The sequence below is a fragment of the Pinus tabuliformis genome, chromosome 7 (assembly GCF_031772625.1).
Source record: "Pinus tabuliformis cultivar Carrire ecotype Pingquan chromosome 7, CPIR1, whole genome shotgun sequence".
Lineage (NCBI taxonomy): Eukaryota > Viridiplantae > Streptophyta > Pinopsida > Pinales > Pinaceae > Pinus > Pinus tabuliformis.
The window spans coordinates 914,441,198-914,461,690 of record NC_142293.1 but is presented as its reverse complement, the minus strand read 5'-3'; the positions used below and the strand labels follow the sequence as shown (position 1 = coordinate 914,461,690).

At 40.0% G+C, this 20,493-nt stretch overlaps 1 protein-coding gene across 1 annotated transcript; it reads right to left on the bottom strand.

Annotated features, from left to right (window-relative positions):
- Positions 1–2,982: 2,982 nt before the first annotated feature.
- On the bottom strand, positions 2,983–3,865 carry LOC149250642 (uncharacterized). The gene is made up of 2 exons (XM_089453709.1): positions 3,860–3,865; positions 2,983–3,396 (listed from the first exon to the last, which is right to left on the bottom strand). Exons 1-2 carry the CDS (start codon positions 3,863–3,865, stop codon positions 2,983–2,985), a joined length of 420 nt encoding a protein of 139 aa, XP_089309835.1.
- Between the last annotated feature and the right edge of the window lie 16,628 nt (positions 3,866–20,493).

Genomic DNA, 20,493 nt, shown 5'->3' with positions numbered 1-20,493 from the left:
AGCTCTCCAAGGTCTTTCATTTTTAACATATGTGATAATTGCTGCTTGATTTCTTCAATGAGTTTTTCTGCATTTCCTATCATAATCAGATCATCTACATACACAGAAATCAATACAATCCACCCCTCATCATCATACACAGTATACAAGTTAGGATCATTTTTGCTCTTGATATACCCATGCTTAAGAAATAATGAATCTATTTTGTCATACTAGGATCTGAGAGCCTGTTTTAGTCCATATAAATCCTTCTTTAATTTGTAGACTAAATGCTCTTCCCCTTTCTTGACAAATCCATCTGGTTGCATTAGATATACTTCATCTCCATTTAAGAAAGCAAACTTTACATGTAGCTGGTGTATTTTCCAGTGGTGTTTAGTAGCTAATGCAATAATCATTCTAATTGTGTTTAATTTAGCTACCAGGGCGAAGGTTTCCTCGTAATATATACCTTCTTTTTGGGAATACCAATTTGCGACCAGCCTAGATTTATATTTATCTATAGATCTGTCTACTTTAAACTTTAATTTGTATAGCCATCTGCACCCTATGGGTTGTTTGCCTTCAAGAAGCTGAACTAAATCCTAGGTATTATTTTTAACGATAGATTCATATTCCTCCTACGTTGCTTCCATCCATTCATTACTTTGACTAGCTTCATTAAAATTAGAAGGTTCAACAATGTTCAACATACCAGTAATGAGCGCATGATCCATGTATTTGGCTGGCAATTATATCTGCCTGCGTGATCTTCTGAGTGGTGGAGTGGATTCAAACCTATTTTGATCTCCCCTCAATAGACTGGTTTCAAACCTAATTTAATTAGCCACTTCTTCTTTCTCCTGCTGTTGTTGTTGCTCACCGGCCCCAGTTTCATCACCTTCTTCTGACAGTAAAGGCACATACCATTTTTCATCATTACGAATAGGGTTCCCATCATCTACCCATTCATGAAATACCACATCTATGCTTGCAAACACCTTATGAGTAGAAGGATTAAACATCTTATAAGCCTTAAACTCACTGCAATATCCAACAAATGTACACTTAATGGCTTTTGAATCTAACTTCTTCCTAACTTCTTTCAGGACATGAGAAAAAGCCTTACATCCAAAGACTCTAAGACGACTTACTACAGGCTTGAATCCAATCAATGCTTCGAAAGGAGTTTTATAATCCAAACACTTAGTAGGACTCCTATTCTTAAGAGACACTGCAGTGTTTATAGCTTTTGCCCAGAAAATATTGGTTAGATTCTTACCTTTCAACATACTAGGGGCACACTCCACGAGGGTTCTATTTTTCTTTTCTGCAACCTCATTTTGTTGAGGAGTGTAAGGTGTTGTGAATTGTTGTTGTATTTCGTGTTCTTTGTAGTATTTGATGAAGTCACCCTTCTTGAATTCTCCACCTTGGTCTCAGCAAAGAATTTTGATGAACTTTCATGTTTGCTTCTCAATCATACTTTTGAATTGCTTGAAGTATTCAAAAGCATGAATCTTCTTCCTTAGGAAATATACCTAGGTGAACCTTGTACATTCATCAACAAAAATAAGAAAATAGCAGGCCCCTCCTAATGACCTTGTCTACATTGGCCCACATAGATCAGTGTCTACAAGTTCAAGTATATCCCTCTGCTTTCTATCAACAAGAGCAGGAAATTCATCTCTATGTAATTTACCAAGGGCACATGCTTCACAGTCAACATGCATACTCTTCAAAACAGGAAGATCATTCACCATACCTTTTTCTGAAGAAGTAGTAGGTCACTGAAGTTTATATGTTCAAATCTCTGATGCTAGAGATGTTGGCTCCCCGTTAATGGCGGTGTAGAAGGATAATCCAATGCTACCCGTGTGTTTCGTGGCATGTCCATAAATCTAGCGATGTTCCTGTTTACTAACACCTGCGGGTTTTGGTGTAACAACAATCATGTCTCCAACAAGTGGTATCAGAGGCAGAGGTCTCGAGTTCGAAACACACTAGGCTCATGTTCGGGGGGGGGGGAGATTGTTGGCTTCTCGTTAATGACGGTGTAGAAGGATAATCCAACGCTACCCGTGTGTTTCGTGGCATGTGCTTAAATCTAGCGATGTGTCTGTTTACTAACCCTTGTGGGTTTTGGTGTAACGGTAATTGTGTCTCCAACAAAAGATTCTCTACAGACATGGTTGATGATGTCAACGCTTGATATGACACACTTCTAACATCCAGTGTATACAATCCTCCTACACATACACATGTTGCAATGGACTTCATTTGGTCCAGCATGTCGTTAATTACACAATAAGATTTAAAGAACTCTACCTTAAGATCCTCATCTGTTATTATAGATAGAAAAATCAGGTTCTTTTTTATCCCGAGTATATACATAGCATCATGAATATGCCTAATGTTTCCATCAGGTAGTATGACAGGGATATCACCATATCCCTTGATTTCATACCCTGTATCGTCTCCAAGGTAGACCTTCGTACAAGTCTTGGATTCCCTGAAATTTTTAAACCATTGCCTCTTACCTGTCATATGGGAGGAGGCCCCTGAGTCCACGAACTAGATTTCTGCGTCATCCTCCCTAATTGATAGCGCAGAATTAGATACAAACAATTTGATATTCGAATTCTGATCTGCATCATCTAGATGGCCTGCATGCTTCTTGTGTCTCTGTTGACCTTCATCAAACTTCTTGTTTCGACAATGTTTAGCCATATGAACAAATTTACCGCAATAAAAACATTTTGGTCCTGAATCACTTCTGTTTGGAGACATACCTTGGGATGGAGATGGCTTTCTTTGTGGGGTTCCTCCGCTTTTTTGTTCTGCATTTGTCTTTCCTCTAAAGGGTTTCTTCTTTGCCATTAGGGCAAGATCTGAGCTCTAGGGTTTCAGAGTCATCCGCCTTTCCTCCTCCTGCATTAAGATCCCTATCAATTCTTCAAACTTGGGGGTTTTTTCCCTCGCATTCAGCCCAGTGATGAACATCTAATAGCCCTCAGTCATAGCATTCATGGTAATCGTGACCAAATCAGTGTTTGATACTGTTTCGCCAATGTCGCCTAGCTTATTCTTAAGCTCCTTGATACGAGAGATGAACGTTGCTACTGATTCATTCTCCTCCATTTTAATGGAGAGAATCTTTCTCTTTAAAAACAATAGGTGATTTGTGTTCTTGATCTCGTACAAGTCTTTGAGAGTTGTCCAGATGTCTGTTGTAGCTTTACAATCTCGAATGTGAGGAATAATGCAATCTTTCACAGACAATTTGAGCAGCACCTTTGCCTTGTTCTCTCTCTTTTCCCAGTCCTGGATTGTTGCTGTTGTTCCACCTGTAGCTAGGGTCGGCTTCAACTCATCATTGTTTGCGATCGTCCATGCGTTTTGCCCCTCCAACAGGGTCTGCGCTTAAATTTCCAATTGAATTAATTGGCACCATCGAGCTTATTGCTCTCATTCAGATAGGCCTCTACCATCTGATTGTTCATCTTCACACACAAAAATGACCTCCAGCAAACTAAATCTATCCCAGATCCGAAAAGCAATCTCAAAACACAAGCTTGAAATTCAGTTTTTTTTTTTTTTTTTTTAAACATGCCCCAATTGAATTTAACCTTTTTTATTTGTTTAAACCTCTTTCCTTTTTAAATGTAGCAACAATTTAATCCCAAAACATTTTTCAAAACATATTACAATCCACGGCTGGAGAGATACTACACCTTATTTAATTGGGCACTATTCCCTCAGATTTGGCTCACCGTACCCACGAATTTAAAAAAAAAAAATTATTGAACCCCAAGGAAACAAAATAATGGCGAGGGCCTTACACGGATTTCGGCCTCCCAACACCACCGTTATCGAATACCACCATTATCAATACCACCGTTTTCAGCCTCTACTTTTTGGGTAGGGCAGGCGATTGTGGGTTTGTGTCCTCCACTTGGAGCAGCACCCACGGCCTCTACCTGGAGCAACGCACTTTCTCACGATCCCCGCTCGCGATTCATGGCAGCTCCACCTCGCATTAACTTTGTGGACGAGCTCGACCCAGTAGTACAAGGACGCCTACCCAGCACTACAAAGACACCAACAGCTCTGGGCCTCTCTTCCGCTGCCAGCGGCGACACCTACTCGGGCTCGGATCAAACGCATGGCCGGATCTGGGCTTCTCTTCCGCTGCGCGACGCTGATTACATGGGTCACTCCTCCATCAGCCACAACACACTGCTCAACCCGCAGATCACTCCTCCGCTTGGCCTCCACACCAACACACAGCAGCTTCGACCTCCAACAATAGCCTTCACGTTGCTCTCGCCTCAACACTGCTCTCACTCACTGACCAATCACTTGCAGATTTCCTCAGATGTCAATAGATCTGAACACCACTGGCTGTTGGCGCGCAATTATCAAAAAACCGCGTTTCACAGACCATCACCCTATTCGCTCTCAGATCCGCGATTTTCGGGAGCGATTGAAAGATTAGCTTTGATTAACTGAGCAATATCGTGTTTGTCAATCTGAAATCCATGATGATCATGGCTCATTTGCGGGAGGCAGAGTGATGACAACTGTGAGTAAAATTAAAAAGAAATTTAAAGAAATTTGTGCTGCTTCTCTGCCTTCTCACTGTGCCAGGTTTCTTCCCACCAGCTCTCCACTCAGGGATTCGCAGACCCCTCTCAAACCTGCAGCTTTGATACCATGTTAAACAAAGCAAAGCAAAGCAAAAAAACAAACAAGAATTATTGAAAAAACTTAGAGAAATTCACAAGTGAGATCACCTGGAGCCTACCTCCTGCAGAACGCTCCACACACTTTTCACATTCATCTCAATAACTACATGACTAAAATAACATTCATCTCAATAATAAATACATTACAATCAATTAAGGACTCATAACTACATGACTAAAATATAACAACTAAATCTTATGAGTAGAAAACTACGTAACTAAGGAGAACCTTCTTCATTAATTTCTAACAATTTTCTCTCAAAGGCAGGTTCTTTTCGGGCTCTAGGAGTCTGGAAAATCAGCAAGCAAATAGATGCTACTTCTTGGAGTTCTTTCATAAGCATTTTATTGAAGGGCTTCGGATAAATGGCCTAGGAACAACACACATAATCTATTTATAGTTTTTTGATATATCCAGTGTTTTCAGTTTTTGATATGTATGTTTTATGTTCTCTATGATACTTGTATGCTTTTACTTATGCAATGCCCTTGGACTTGTTTTTGTCTTATCGACATAGGAAGCTAAAATTTGGTATTTAATTTTTTGTTATGGTATATTTCTCGATGTTTCGGAGAGATCCACTGCATAAAGTGGTAGTCATATATATCTCTCGATTTTTCAGAAAAATCCAATGGATAAAGTGGTAGTCATTATTTTATAGTGTGCCATAGGCACCTGTAGATGTAATTTCATTATTCATATTTTGGATTACTTATATTTAGGATTTCAATAAATGTCTATTAAATTTTAAGTAAAAAATGATATATATCTATATATATAATTAAAATATATTTTAATATAACTAAGTTGCAAATTTCAAAAATCTAACAATTATTATTTTTTTGAGATTTTCAAAATATACAATCAACCCAAATTAAAAATTAACAATTAAATAAGACATTTCATTGTTATATTATTTTGATCATTTTTCCTGTGATTCCTCCCACTTATCATCACGACGTCCATGGTATCACTTATATATACTCTTTTATATATATATATATATATATATAATACCAAAATATTTCCTTATTATATTATTTTGATCATTTTTTCTTGTGATTCCTCGATCATTTTTTCTTGTGATTCCTCCCTGCTGATAATCACAGCGTCCATGATATCAATTTTATATATTTATAATAGTTTGCAATATATGGGTGTTATTTTGATATTTTTTCTTGTGATTCCTCCAGGCTCATAATCACAGCGTCCATGATATCACTTTTATATATAATAGTTTGCAATATATGGGTGTTATTTTGATAATTTTTTCTTGTGATTCCTCCCTGCTCATAATCATAGCGTCCATGATATCACTTTTATATATAATAGTTTGCAATATATGGGTGTTATTTTGATAATTATTTCTTGTGATTCCTCCCTGCTCATAATCATAGCGTCCATGATATCACTTTTATATATAATAGTTTGCAATATATGGGTGTTATTTTGATCATTTTTTCTTGTGATTCCTCCCTGGTCATAATCACAGCGTCAATGATATCACTTTTATATAGATAAAAGTTTGCAATATATGGGTGTCGTGTGTGTCCCATTGTCTATCGCGCAACCCATGTGATGAATCTCACCAGCAAAATATTTACTAAAACATGTAGAATTTAGAATTTAAAATAAATTTGTTTAGAAATAAATTTAAAATAAAGGTGTTTTGAAAATATGATGGAAAGTTATATATGCGTATATGATTTTGTATGTGGTACATTGTAAAAAGATGCTGGAACAGTAACCAAATGTTTTGATTGGATGAAGTAATAAAAACCATGGATACTAATTAATTTTTTTCCCTTTCCAATTATGGACTGCGAAAATGTTGGCTATATTGATGGTTATGGATTGAGTATCATAAATGTTTGGAAAGAAGGGTTAAAAGCAATTTTTTAAATGAAAATGCACGGTATCTTTGTTATTATGTGTAATTTAAAATTTGTTTTTCTTTATAATTTTCTAGAAATTGTTATTCTAAAGAACATTATTGGAACATGGGTTTCACCTTTAAATTTGTTGATTTTTTTATTTATGAAATGATTTTAATAATACATGGATTAATCTTTTTGTGGTCACTTACTTTGATTCCAAAAATAAGAATAGTTAGGACTACATGAAAAAAGATATTTACCTTAACAAATAGCATACCTTTTATCAATTACAAAAATTTCATTTTTTGTATTATCAAATTATATTAATTGTGCAAGTTAGATTGAATTATCAAAGAGACATTTTAAGCGAATAAATTCCTGCTAGATTTTGGAGAAATGGATGAAAAATGGAAACCCTAGGCTTCAGGCCTAGGTGACGCAGACTGGGAGGGCGCAGGGGTCGATCCTGAAACCCTAGGCTTCAGGCCTAGGTGACGCAGACAGGCTACCCTACGTCAAGCAGGTACGGAGAGGACGGATGGCAGACCCTCCGTGGTTACGCGTTTACGAGGTACCCTAGCAGCTGTCATACAGGCGGACTTTCTTTTGGTATCCCTCGGTTAGGCCTTTGGGGGTTTTAGCGCTGGCGGTTTTGTTTGACAGTTCTCCTTTGAGGGTTTACCTCTGTAAAATCATTCCGAGGCGGGTTTGCAACTGCGTTTTACCATAATCAAATCGGTGTATTAACCCCTGTCGGTGCTAGGAGCGTTTTTTCAGGTAACGGGTTTCTGTGAGGTGTCAGTTTTTACCACAGTTTAGTAACCATGGTTTTCCACAATGAGGCGGTGGACTTAGACCCAGCCCCAGAAGACATTCTCTCGGTCTGGGGTAAGGAGATTACTGATCAAAATCTGGATAAGTTCTTCGGACAGGTGGGAAATACCGTATCCGCCATTTTTCCAGCGGGAGGTCCATGGAGCAGTAAACCGCCAAAATCTTCGTTGGAGGAGAGCCTGGTTTCGGCTGGTGCGCTTGGCAAAACCGGTGGTTGCACAGGAGTTTCAGGAGCACGAGAGGAGGAATACCCACTGAAAGAGAAAGGTCTCCCAGATGGTAAGGTTCTTTCCCCTTCGAAGATTTTCAGCCCGTCGGGTGGTCTAGAAGACATTATAAATTTCAATTCTAGACAGGGGTTATGGAGATCAATAGGGGGTTTCCAAGGCTCAGATAGAGAAGCCAAGGAAAGAAGCGGCCCCTTGGCTGTAAATAGACCCCTTTCCTCAAAGGATTTGTCTACAGGCGGCCCGGTAAAAAAGGGGGTTTTTTCCGAGCTTGGCAAGGTTTCTATTCAGGGGAAAGATGACCAAAACCCCGTCACTGGAAGGACGGAAGAGAAGGGAAGCCAGTCTACTGGCAAGGAAGGAACCCCAGCAGGAGTATCGAGTCATTTACCTCCAGAAAAGGACGGTAACCCCTCTACGAGTAATGTGTATGGAGCACTAAGGGTACCAGATTTTTTAGGCATAGACAGAGAGGAGGATTTGGAACGAGAGAGGGTTGGGGATAAGCGTAAGAAGGCGAAATCTCTAAAAAAGAGAAGGATAGCAGGAAACTTGTTATTGGGAATGGATGTTCAAGTAGAAGACGCGTTGGATGTGGCAGAGAGTACACTTGTGGGTCGTGTAAGGGGGCGTTCTGTCTCTGGTAAATTTCTACAGCAATGGGCGGAGAGTCAATGGAAGGAGACCTCGGCAAAGTCTTTCAAAACTGCCACTCTGGTTAAAGGGTGGTTCATGATCAGATTTGACAGCAAAGAAGCCATTGAATGGGTTGAAGGAAGAAATTGGGCCTTTGGGAAACGCCCAGTCTTTTTCAAAAGATGGTCTCCTCTCTTCGACGCGTCCAAGGAAAAGGTGGAGGAATTTCCCGTCTGGGTAAGGGCACCTGGTCTTCCACCATTCCTTTGGGTGGATTCCGTCTTCTCTTCAATCGGGAATCTTCTGGGTACGTTCTTCGAAGCGGACAAATCCTTTATAGACACTCATGAAAGGGCAGTGGCGAGGATTTTAGTGCGTCTCAATCCAAGTGAAGGGCTAGTGGACTCGATAAATTTGCAATACAGAGAGTATGTTTTTGAACAGTTGTTGGATTATGAACTGTTACCATTTAGGTGTCACAGATGCCATGAGCACGGCCATCTGGCAAGGGATTGCCCTTTGGGGAGGCGCAAAAGGAGGGTTCAAAAACCTGTCGAGCAGTGGGAGCGGAGCATGAGGGAAGAATCAAAATTGGCGGAGAAGGACATCTCAGAGGCCAAGCCCATGGAAGGGGTTCAATCCCAGGAGGATGAAGCCTTGCCTCAGACTGAAGGGGACCCGATCAAAGCAGCCGAAGATCAGAGCGGTGCCGAAAAGACTCCTGTGGGGAATTCTGAGGCCGTTGCTAATGTACCATCCGGTAAGCAATCAGACCCTTTAAACTCTGTCTGTTTTCCTGAATCAAATATTGTCCACTCTTCTATGGAGTCTCCTTTGGCTACTAAATGCAAAGATGTCTATACAAACATTGAACAATTAACTGCTGCTATTCCCTCCATCGATCTGAACTGTGAAGTCGTTTCCTTAGAAAACCCGGTCTCAGGTAGTTCCACTCCTGCCCGCACTTATAATCTTAGATCCCTTAGCAAAAAGTCTGATCCCTCCCCTGATTTGGGGGATCCAGTGGGTGGTTGGGGTCTGTTGGGTCCCTATAATACTAGTGATTACCCCATTACTATTGCAGTTATACCCCTTATTTATATTGTTGTGCCCCTATTACCCCCATATTGTTATTTCTGTGCCCCCTAGAATCCCTCTATTGTTATTTTTGTGGCTTTATATTATTATTGTTAGGTCGGCTGGATTACATGGTGACTCCTTAGACTCCTATATATAGAAAGGAGGTTTTGTCACTTGTATCATCCAAGAATTGTTCATTTATGTAATGTAAAGGAGGTTGCCCCCTCGAAGAGGCTGAATTCTAAGTCGTGGATCTCTCTTTTCTATCTTTTTGTGAGCTGGTTTCATAACATTTGGTATCAGAGCTTTGGATTCTAGGGTTTCGCTGCTCCAAATAGGTCATCGTGGCATTTTCGCTATAACTTTTTTTCTGTAACGTTTCAGAAGTCGCAAAAAAAACCCATTTGAGAAGAATTGGCGCTGAACTTTGGGTCCGAATTTCAGAGCTTTTAGCGCGATATTTGCGGAGATGTGATCTGAGGAATTTGGCCTTTTTGCAGACTCCTGAATTACATTCAAAACAGGTGACCTGGGGAAAATCGTCATAACTCTCTCTCTGAGGATCGGATTGAAATTTCGTAAAAAGGTACAGAAAGAGGACGGACTGTAGTTTCTTGTGGGTGATTTTCAGATTCAAAGGTTGAAACAGTGACTCTTGGCACATCGTACAAGTTCGCTCTACTGAACTAGTCTAAAAGCAAGTCACTGTGGGAGATTTCACATAACTCTTCCTTGGAGAATCCAATTTGGCTCAGACTTGTGGCATTGGAAAGAGGACGCAGAAGGCTACTACAGATAGCAATTTCAGAACTGGATGATCCGAAATTACAGAGATACATCAGATTCAATATCAGGCTTCTATAAAGTGAAAAAAAGGTGTGTAGTTTTTTTTTTTTTAATTTTTGTGTAAGCTTGGTTTAACGGAATTCAAAGGGCATAGTAAAGCATTATTATCGGTAACTGATGCCCCGAGGAAAGAAAATGCAAACACCTAGTAAGGAACCTGAAAGCTCTAGCATGACTCATGAAGAAGAGGAAGAAATGCTACATGATATATCAAAATTACAAGAACAAGTGCAACAAATGTCACGCTCACAAAAGCTAACAGAAGCTAAGATAAGTGGCGTGGAATCTAAGATAAATGGCATGGAATCTAAGGTAAATGGCGTGGAATCTAAGATAAAGGGCATGGAAGCTAAGATGGATGGCATGGAAGCTAAGATGGATGGCATGGACGCTAAAATTGATGGCATGGATGATAAGATGGATGAATTGAAGAAGTTGCTACAAGAAAGGGTCACTAATGGTGAAAAGGTAGTAAAGGAAACTCATGATGAGAACAAAAGAAATGTTAATCATGATTCCATAGACTCTAATGTTGGATCGAAGACTCACCATGTTCCAAAAATCGATATGAGGAAGTTTGATGGCAAGGATCCCGCCACATGGATATTACAGATGGAGCAATTCTTCGATCTCAATAATGTGCAAAACCACAAAAGGTACGTATGGCAACTTTATATTTGGAACCAAATCAGTTTGTATGGTATCAATGGCTTTGTTCTCGTAAACAATTTATCACTTGGGCAATTTTTACGGAAGAATTGATAGCACATTATGAGGATACAAAAAGCAACACTTTTTTTAGCCAATTGATAAGTCTCAAACAAAAGGGTTCAATAATGGAGCACATTGAGGAGTTCCAAAAATTGAACATAAGGGTAAAAGATATTCCAGAGGAGCATAGGATTGATGTGTTCATAGGGTCTTTAAAGGATAATATCCAACATGATGTGCGCCTTTGGGAACCTGATTCATTAGAGAAGGCATTCAGGTTAGCAAGAAAAATGGAAAGCAAAATTATGGCAACTAGGAAGCATACCATTCACAACTATAAAGAGGGAAGTGTTGTTGCCCATAGTCTTCCACAACCTACAAGGTTGACACCACAACAATTGGAAGAAAAAAGAGCAAAAGGGCTTTGTTACAATTGTGATAGCAAATACACAAAAGGTCATAAGTGTGCTGAGAAGAAATTATTCTACATAGATTGTGAAGAGGAAGAAGAAAAGGAGCAAGAAAGGTCAAAAGAAGAGGATATATTCCAGGAACAAAGCCTAGATGAAGAACAAATAAATCCGACCATATCTTGTAATGCATTGGCGGGAATTACCACTCCTCAAACCATCAAGATAGAAGGACAAATCAAGAAAAAAAAGGTAATAGTGTTGATTGATTCAGGAAGCACCCACAATTTTATTCATTGTAGGGTAGCAAAAGAATTGAATTGCTTCCTATATCCAGCACCAGAGTGTCAAGTGATGATTGCAAATGGAGGAACAATAAATTGCTCTGGAAAGTGCCATAATATCAAGCTATCCATGGGAGAATATGTATTGACTAGCCCAATGCTTTCCATTCCAATGGGAGGTGCTGATGTTGTACTAGGAGTCCAATGGCTACAATCCTTGGGTACAATAGCTTTTAATTTTCAAGAACTTTTCATCAAATTTTCTTCGGAAGGAAAGGAAGTTGAATTAAGGGGTATTGCAGGGAAACCAGGAAAGATAATCAGCTCTAATGGTATGACAAAGCTTCTAAAAAAGGAGCAAAGAGGTGTAATTGCACAATTATGTTCGCTAGATGTTTCCACATTGGAATCATCTATTTCTCCAGATCTCCAAAAAGTCTTGGACAATCATTCCAAGGTATTTGAGACTCCCAAGGGTCTCCCACCTATGCGTGATCATGATCATGCTATTCATCTGATTCCAGGAAGTGTTCCTCCAAACATCAGGCCGTACAGATATCCCTATGTCCAAAAAAGTGAAATTGAACGTATGGTTGCAGAAATGCTAGAGGCTGGTATAATTCAACCGAGTCAAAGTTCTTTCTCAGCTCCAGTAGTATTGGTGCACAAGAAGGATGGATCATGGCGCATGTGTCCAGATTATAGGGAGCTCAACAAGCTCACTATTAAAGATAAGTTCCCCATTCCTGTTATTGATGAATTACTGGATGAATTGCATGGATCAATTTACTTCACCAAGTTGGATCTTCGTTCGGGATATCATCAAATCAGAATGAAGATTGAAGACATTCCAAAAACGGCATTTAGAACTCATGAGGGTCATTATGAATTTTTGGTCATGCCTTTTGGCCTTACCAATGCACCTTCAACATTTCAAGGTTTGATGAATTCAATTTTCAAACCATTCCTTAGAAAATTTGTGTTAGTATTTTTTGATGATATACTAATCTACAGCAAGTCTTGGAAGGATCATGTTGAACATGTTGACAGGGTGCTACAACTATTGGAGGAGAAACAATTATATGCAAAAAGATCCAAATGTTTCTTTGGAGTCCAGGAGGTGGAATATTTGGGTCATATTGTATCTCATGAAGGAGTTAAGGTAGACCCTAGCAAAATTAAAGCCATTAAGGAATGGAAAATCCCCACATCCATAAAGCATCTGCGAGGATTTCTTGGGTTGACAGGGTATTATCGCAAGTTTGTTAAGAATTATGGGAGAATAGCAGCACCTCTAACAACATTATTGAAGAAAGATTCATTTTCATGGACTCCGGAAGCAACAAAGGCCTTTGAACATCTTAAAGAGGCAATGTGCCAAGCACCGGTCTTAGCTACACCGGACTTCACAAAAACCTTTATTGTGGAATGTGATGCTTCAGGAAATGGAATTGGTGCTGTTCTAATGCAAGATGAAAGACCCATTGCTTTTGAAAGTCGTCCAATCAAGGGAAAGTTTTTAAGCAAAGCTATTTATGAGAAGGAAATGTTGGCAATACTCCATGCACTTAAGAAATGGCGACCCTACCTAATGGGAAGACACTTCAAGGTAAAAACGGATCATGATAGCCTTAAATACTTTTTAGAACAAAGATTATCCTCTGAAGAGCAACAAAAGTGGGTCACAAAGATGTTGGGTTATGACTTTGAAATCATCTACAAAAAAGGGAAGCAAAATGTGGTGGCAGATGCACTCTCAAGAAAGGATGAGGATGTGGAAGCATTGTTGTGTGCCATTTCTATTATCCAACCAGATTGGATAAACGAAGCAAAGGAGGAATGGAAGAATGACGAAGAAGTGTGGGCACTTATTCGAAAGCTACAACAAGATTCCAGTACTTCTGATACATTTAGCTGGAAAAATGATTCGTTATGGTACAAAGATCGCTTATACCTCTGTAAGAATTCCCAGCTAAAACAAAAGATTCTTATGGAATTGCACACTTCTCCCTTAGGAGGGCACTCAGGATTTTTAAAAACTTACCACAGGGTTAAGAAGGAATTTTTTTGGGATGGCCTTAAATCAGATATTCAAAAGTTTGTGGCGGAATGTTTGGTTTGCCAGCAAAATAAAGTTGAAACAATTAAGACACCGGGTCTATTACAACCTTTATCCATTCCAAGCCAACGTTGGGAGGAGGTTTCAATGGATTTTATCACAGGTTTACCCAAGTCTGAGGGAAAGAGTGTCATCATGGTGGTAGTTGACAGACTTACCAAGTATGCACACTTTTGTGCATTATCACATCCATTTAAAGCCAGTACAGTTTCTACTGCATTTATGGAAACAGTTCAAAAGCTACATGGAAACCCAAAGATTATTGTAAGTGACAGAGATCCCATTTTCACTGGAAATTTTTGGACAGAATTATTTTCTTGTCTTGGTACTCAGTTAGCTCATAGCTCATCTTATCATCCTCAATCTGATGGGCAAACTGAGATAGTAAACAAATGTTTGGAAGGATATCTTCGTTGCTTTGTATCTGATAAACAGACACAATGGGTCAAATGGTTGCCTCTGGCTGAATGGTGGTATAACACTTCCTTCCATACAGCAACAAAAATGACCCCATTTATGGCACTTTATGGGTATCAACCACCATCCATCACATCATATTTAAGAGAAAATTCTAAGGTTCAGGCAGTGGAACATCACATCGAACATCAACAACAAGTCCTCCAACTCTTAAAGGATAACCTCGTGTTGGCACAAAATAGAATGAAACAACAGGCAGATCAACATCGCAGTGAAAGAAGTTTTGATGTAGGTGATTGGGTATTCCTACGGCTACAACCATATAAGCAAATGTCCCTAAAGCAAGCTAAGAAGGATAATAAATTATCACCAAAGTATTATGGTCCATACAAGGTGTTGCAAAAGATTGGTACTATGGCATACAAATTGGAGCTTCCTGCAGCTTCTCGATTGCACCCAGTTTTCCATGTTTCATGTTTAAAGAAGGTTATAGGTGACAAGCTCCCAATTCAAACAATATTGCCAGAACTTGATGAGGAAGGAAAAATTATATTGGAACCAGAAGCAGTCACAGAAACAAGAACTCGACAGCTACGAAATCGATCAATTTCAGAGTATCTTATCAAGTGGAAGAACTTATCCGCTGAAGATTCCACATGGGAGGATGAGAATTTTATGCAGAAGTATCCAGAACTACTCAAGCGTTGAGGACAACACTTTTTTGAAGGAGAGGGGCATGTTGGGTCCCTATAATACTAGTGATTACCCCATTAATATTGTATTTATACCCCTTATTTATATTGTTGTGCCCCTATTACCCCCATATTGTTATTTCTGTGCCCCATAGAATCCCTCTATTGTTATTTTTGTGGCTTTATATTATTATTGTTAGGTCGGCTGGATTATATGGTGACTCCTTAGACTCCTATATATAGAAAGGAGGTTTTGTCATTTGTATCATCCAAGAATTGTTCATTTATGTAATGTAAAGGAGGTTGCCCCCTCGAAGAGGCTGAATTCTAAGTCGTGGATCTCTCTTTTCTATCTTTTTGTGAGCTGGTTTCATAACAGGGTCCTTCATTGTCTAGAATCTCTCATAAAAAGGGCAGAGGAAGAAAGTCAGATATGTCCAAAGCCCAAGTCAAAGCAAAACTTGATGTGGCTGACGGCAAGCAAATGGTGATTCTTGGGGTGCTTAGAGCAGCAAAACCCCCTGAGGCGGTTATAAAATGATCTGTTTATCATGGAACTGCAGGGGTTTAACCAGTAAACCCAAAAAACTGGCATTGAAGGAACTAATCACTCGCTATAATCCGGACCTGGTCTTTCTTCAAGAAACTTTGGGAAGGGGTGTAGATATTGAACCAGTCCTCAGTTCTTTCCTCCCGGGGTGGACCTTTGTAGCCCTTGATGCAGAAGGCCACTCGGGTGGTCTTGCCATCGGTTGCAGGGATGGCAGATTGAAAATTTTGAGCCATTGGGGTATGCCCAATGTGCTGGGCATGGAGGTTATTTACCCTGATTTTGATTTCTCTTTCTTGATAGTAAATGTTTATGGGCCCTGTCAGGCAAGGGTTGCTTTCTGGAACGCGCTCATGTCCAAAGATTTGTTGAAGGGGAAAAATCTGATAATAGGAGGTGATTTAAATTTCTCCTTAGGGATTGCGGAGGCTTGGGGACCCTCGGCCAGAATTGACCCCCTATCAGATTTTTTTGCTCAATTACTCCTATCCCACAAGCTGATAGATGTAAACATTATAAAGGCCAAGCCTACTTGGAGGAATAGGAGAACTGGGGAGGAGAGGATAGCAAAAAGGCTGGACCGCTTCCTCATCAGTGACTTGATGGCTTCCAATGTTCAGGCAATGGGTGGGTGAAGGGGGGAATTCTGATCACTTCCCCATCCTCTTAGAACTTTCCAAACCTCCCCCAAAACCTGCAGCTCCTTTCAAATTCAATGCTTCTTGGCTGCAAGAAGAATCTTTTAACCAGCTGTTCAGGAATACTTGGAGACACACGGGCAGAGACTTTTCTGGAAATAAAGGAGCCCTCTTCATGGAAAACCTTAAAAGACTAAAGAAAGCAACTGTAGAATGGGCATCTGAAAGAAGGAAAAAGCAAAATGAGGTCTTGAATAAAATAGATGATGAGCTCCGAGCTCTAGAAGATCCTGAGGCGGATGCATATGCTACACAGGAGTCAAAAGAAAGGATTGTGACTCTTGAGAAATCGAGAGCAAAAATCTTATTGGACAAAGAGGAAGAATGGAGACTTAAGAGCAAGGCAATCTGGTTGAGAGCAGGGGACGAGAACACAAAATTTTTCCACAACTATGCAAAAGGCCGAAAAAATGCAAATACAATCTGGAAGCTAAAGGACCCTGAGGGCAGAGAAGCCTCGTCCTTTGAGGCTTTGTCAAATATGGGGAAGAATCATTTTCAATCTTTGTTCTCAGACCCAGGAGGGGTTTCTTTAGCTGAAATTATTAGAACAGCTCAAACTTTTCCTCGCTTTGTGGAGGGAGAGGAGGCTGAAGATCTTTTTCGAGAGGTGACAAAAGAGGAAGTAGAAAGTATTGTAAAATCTATGGCAAAAGACAAAAGTCCGGGGCCGGATGGCTGGACAGTGGAACTTTTCACTCACTTTTTCGAGCTGATCGGGGAAGAGCTAACGGAAGTGGTGGAGGAATCAAGGAGAAAAGGTGAGGTTTATACCCCTTTCAATGCAACTTTCATTGCTCTCATTCCTAAAAAGGAGGCCCCAGAAACTTTCAAAGACTTCAGGCCAATTTCTCTGTGCAACTGCATATACAAAATTATTGCAAAAACCATTGTGGTTCGCCTGAAACCGATCCTCTCAAATTGCATCTCATCGGAACAATTTGGTTTTTTAGACGGTCGTCAAATCCACGAAGCTATAGGGGTGGCACAGGAAACCATTCATAGCATCAGAAATTCAAAATTAAAAGGGGTTGTGCTAAAAATTGACCTGTCAAAAGCTTATGACAGAATCAGCTGGACTTATCTCAGGATGCTGCTGACTCACCTGGGTTTCAAGGTGGAATTCATAAGCTGGATCATGGGGTGTATCTCAAGTGCAAGTTTCGCAGTGTTAATAAACGGGGCTGCCTCCCAATTCTTCAGAGGTCAAAGGGGGTTGAGGCAAGGATGTCCCCTTTCTCCCCTGCTCTTTCTCCTAGCTGCTGAGGGTCTCAGCAGACTGATATCCAATGCCAAAAGATCAGGTTTGGTAAAAGGTTTGGAAGTTGCTGTAAATTTGTTCATTACCCATCTCCTTTTTGTAGATGATATTTTATTATTTACAAATGGGAGTTTAAATGAAATTAAAGAACTTAAAAGTATTCTTGATCTGTTCTTGAAAGCAACAGGCCTTCAAATAAACTCCAGAAAGTCCCAGCTAATTCTGGAGGGTTTCAACAGACAGGAGGAACTCCTGATTTCATCTTACTTACCCTTCAAGGCCTGTAAAATAGAGAATCCTTTCAAATATATTGGCTTTTGGTTAAAACCTCAAGCGTATAGAAAGCAGGACTGGAACTGGCTGGTGGCAAAAATTGAACAAAGAATTTCCCATTGGAGCTTCAAGTGGTTATCTCGAGCAGGCAGGTTGACCCTGGTGAATTCAGTCCTTCAGGCCATGCTTGTGTTCTGGGCAGCCTTGACATGGATCCCAAAAGGCATCCTTCACAAGATTAATCAACTATGCAGCAGATTCCTTTGGTCAGGGTCAAAGGAGGACTCAGTGCTTCATTGGGTGGCATGGGACAAAATTGCAAGGCCAAAAGACTGGGGTGGATGGGGCATAAAAAATCTCTTTGATTTCAGCACCTCCTTAGCAGCAAAATCCGGTTGGCGTTTAATCACTTCCGAGAACCTATGGACCAGAGTAGTAAAACGAAAATATATAGATCCCATGCCCCTAGAAGATTGGATAAGGAACCCAAACAAGAAAGGCAGGAACTTCTCTGTGATCTGGAAAGCCACAACAGAGGCTTTCAAGGTTATCGAACAGGGTCTGGCTTGGCAGGTAGGAAACGGTGAAAATGTAAGGATTGGAAGAGACCCTTGGGTGGGCTGCAACGAATCTTTCGCTCTTTCTCCTGAACTGAATGCTCACCTGGATTCGAAGGGGATTCATGGTCTAAATCAGATTGCTAATTTGGGTCAGTCAACCATCTGGGGCCAAGCATGGAAATCAGAAGAAGAGTTAGGAATCGACCCCAGGTGGAGGAATGAGTGGCGGAGTTTTCTTCAGGAGCTAAAGAGATCAAATGTTAGAATTCAGGATAGGCCGGACCAATTGGTGTGGGCACATGCTGAATCTGGAGCCTACTCCCCAAAGACGGGGTATTCTTTCTTAATGAAGAAGAAAGGGTGGGTTAATCCAGAATGGTGGGTTAAACCTCTGCTAAAATTGAAGTGCCCCAAGAAAGCAAGATTATTCTCCTGGTGTGTTTTAAGAAAGAAAATTCCTACCTGGGACATTCTACAATCCAGATTCAAACAGGGCCCAGGTAGGTGCCCCTTATGTTTCTCAGACTCTGAATCCATTCATCATCTGTTCATTGCTTGTCCTTTTGCAAGGAAAGTTTGGGAAGAAATGCAAAAGTTATTAGGGAGAAATGTTAGATGGGAAGGGGATACTTTTCTTTCAGCTTGGGAATATTGGTGGAACCATTACCCAGAGAGGAACCTAAGAAATCTCCCCCCCATTATCTGTTGGGGTATCTGGATCGCTAGAAATAGAAGCATCTTCAGAGAACATCTTACTCCAGCGGAGGTGATTGCTATCCAAAGCTCAGCTATACTGTCTAGTATCCCGGAACCTGAAGAATCACAGAACACAGTCCCCAGAAAGGAAGAGCGAATCAGGGAAGGAATTCCATGGGCCTACTTTGACGGGGCAGCTCAAAACAACAATGCGGGTGCTGGAATCGTCATTCATATTAACCCCTCTCACTCTCTCAAAGCCGCTGTGGGATTAGGACCCGACACCAACAACTTTGCTGAACTATCCGCCCTAAAACTTCTTTTATGCTGGCTCATAAATAGAAATATCTTCTCTGTTCAGATCTTTGGTGATTCTTTGAATGTAATAAACTGGGTCAATGGGAAATATAGATGTCAAAATTATATGCTGAGGCCGCTATTGGAAGAGATTCAAAACTTAAAGCTCCATTTTAATATTTTTTCCATTGAACATATTTACAGGGACAGGAACGAAGAGGCAGATAGGCTTTCTAAAGAGGGTTTGCAGCTCGCTGTGGATTCGTGGAGGATAACTGAACAGATGCATGATCAGATCCGTGTGTCGGATCTCCCTCCTCACACTTAACTTTTTCTTAAAATATCAGTTGTTACAGGATATTGGATTTATAGTCAGTTTTCTTATATCCGTTTTTTTGTTTCGGACAAATGAAAACACTGATGGTTACTATTTCCTGTTTTCGGGTATGCTTTTCTGAAAACAAACATATGAAAAACAGATCCGTGGGTCGTTTTCCTGTGTTAAAAGGAGGCCCACGTTTTTATTTTTGTCATGTTTTAAAACTTTTGACAGAGTTGTCCATAGTAGGCAACGACACAGTGCTGTAAGTAAGCGAGAAAGTGCTTATTTCTTTTTGGTTTGACTTGATGATTCAAAGGGGAGTATGACTCTCTCCTTGAGGACTGATGATGGTCTCAAGATCACAGAAGCTGCTGGAATGTTAACTCATGTGCTTGTAACTTTTTTATTTCTTATAAAAAAGTCTGCTTTTTTCCTCGGAAAAAAAATCAAGGAGACATTTTCAATATATATTTAATTGGGCTTTTATAAAGATAAAAAATCAAATCAAATCATTGGCCTCCCTACCATGTAGAGAGAAAAAAAAAATAAGAAATATATATTTCCAACTAATTGCATCTAACAATCTTAATGAACTACTACCTAGAAATGAATAACATAGATCAGGTATGAGACCTCATTCGAGAATAAGACACTAAAAATGCTAATAGGGTTTGTGACTACTTGATATTGAGAAGTAACTATGGCAGTCCCATGAACATAAAGCTACAAAGGAGTCTTCTTACCTCGACTTGTTGGACTTTCTATAGCTATCTAGCATTCAGATTTGACCAAAGCATGTAAGACGTGGGAAGACATTCTACTTTTGGCAGTTTGATAAGTGATAATCATTTTCTCTTGGATTTTGCCTCCGCTAACGATGATATCAACAACAGATGAGAAACTAAACGAAGAATAACTTGTTATTTAGCAGCATAACTGTTAGAATTTTAGGTTATCCAAGTGAACCAAGAATAA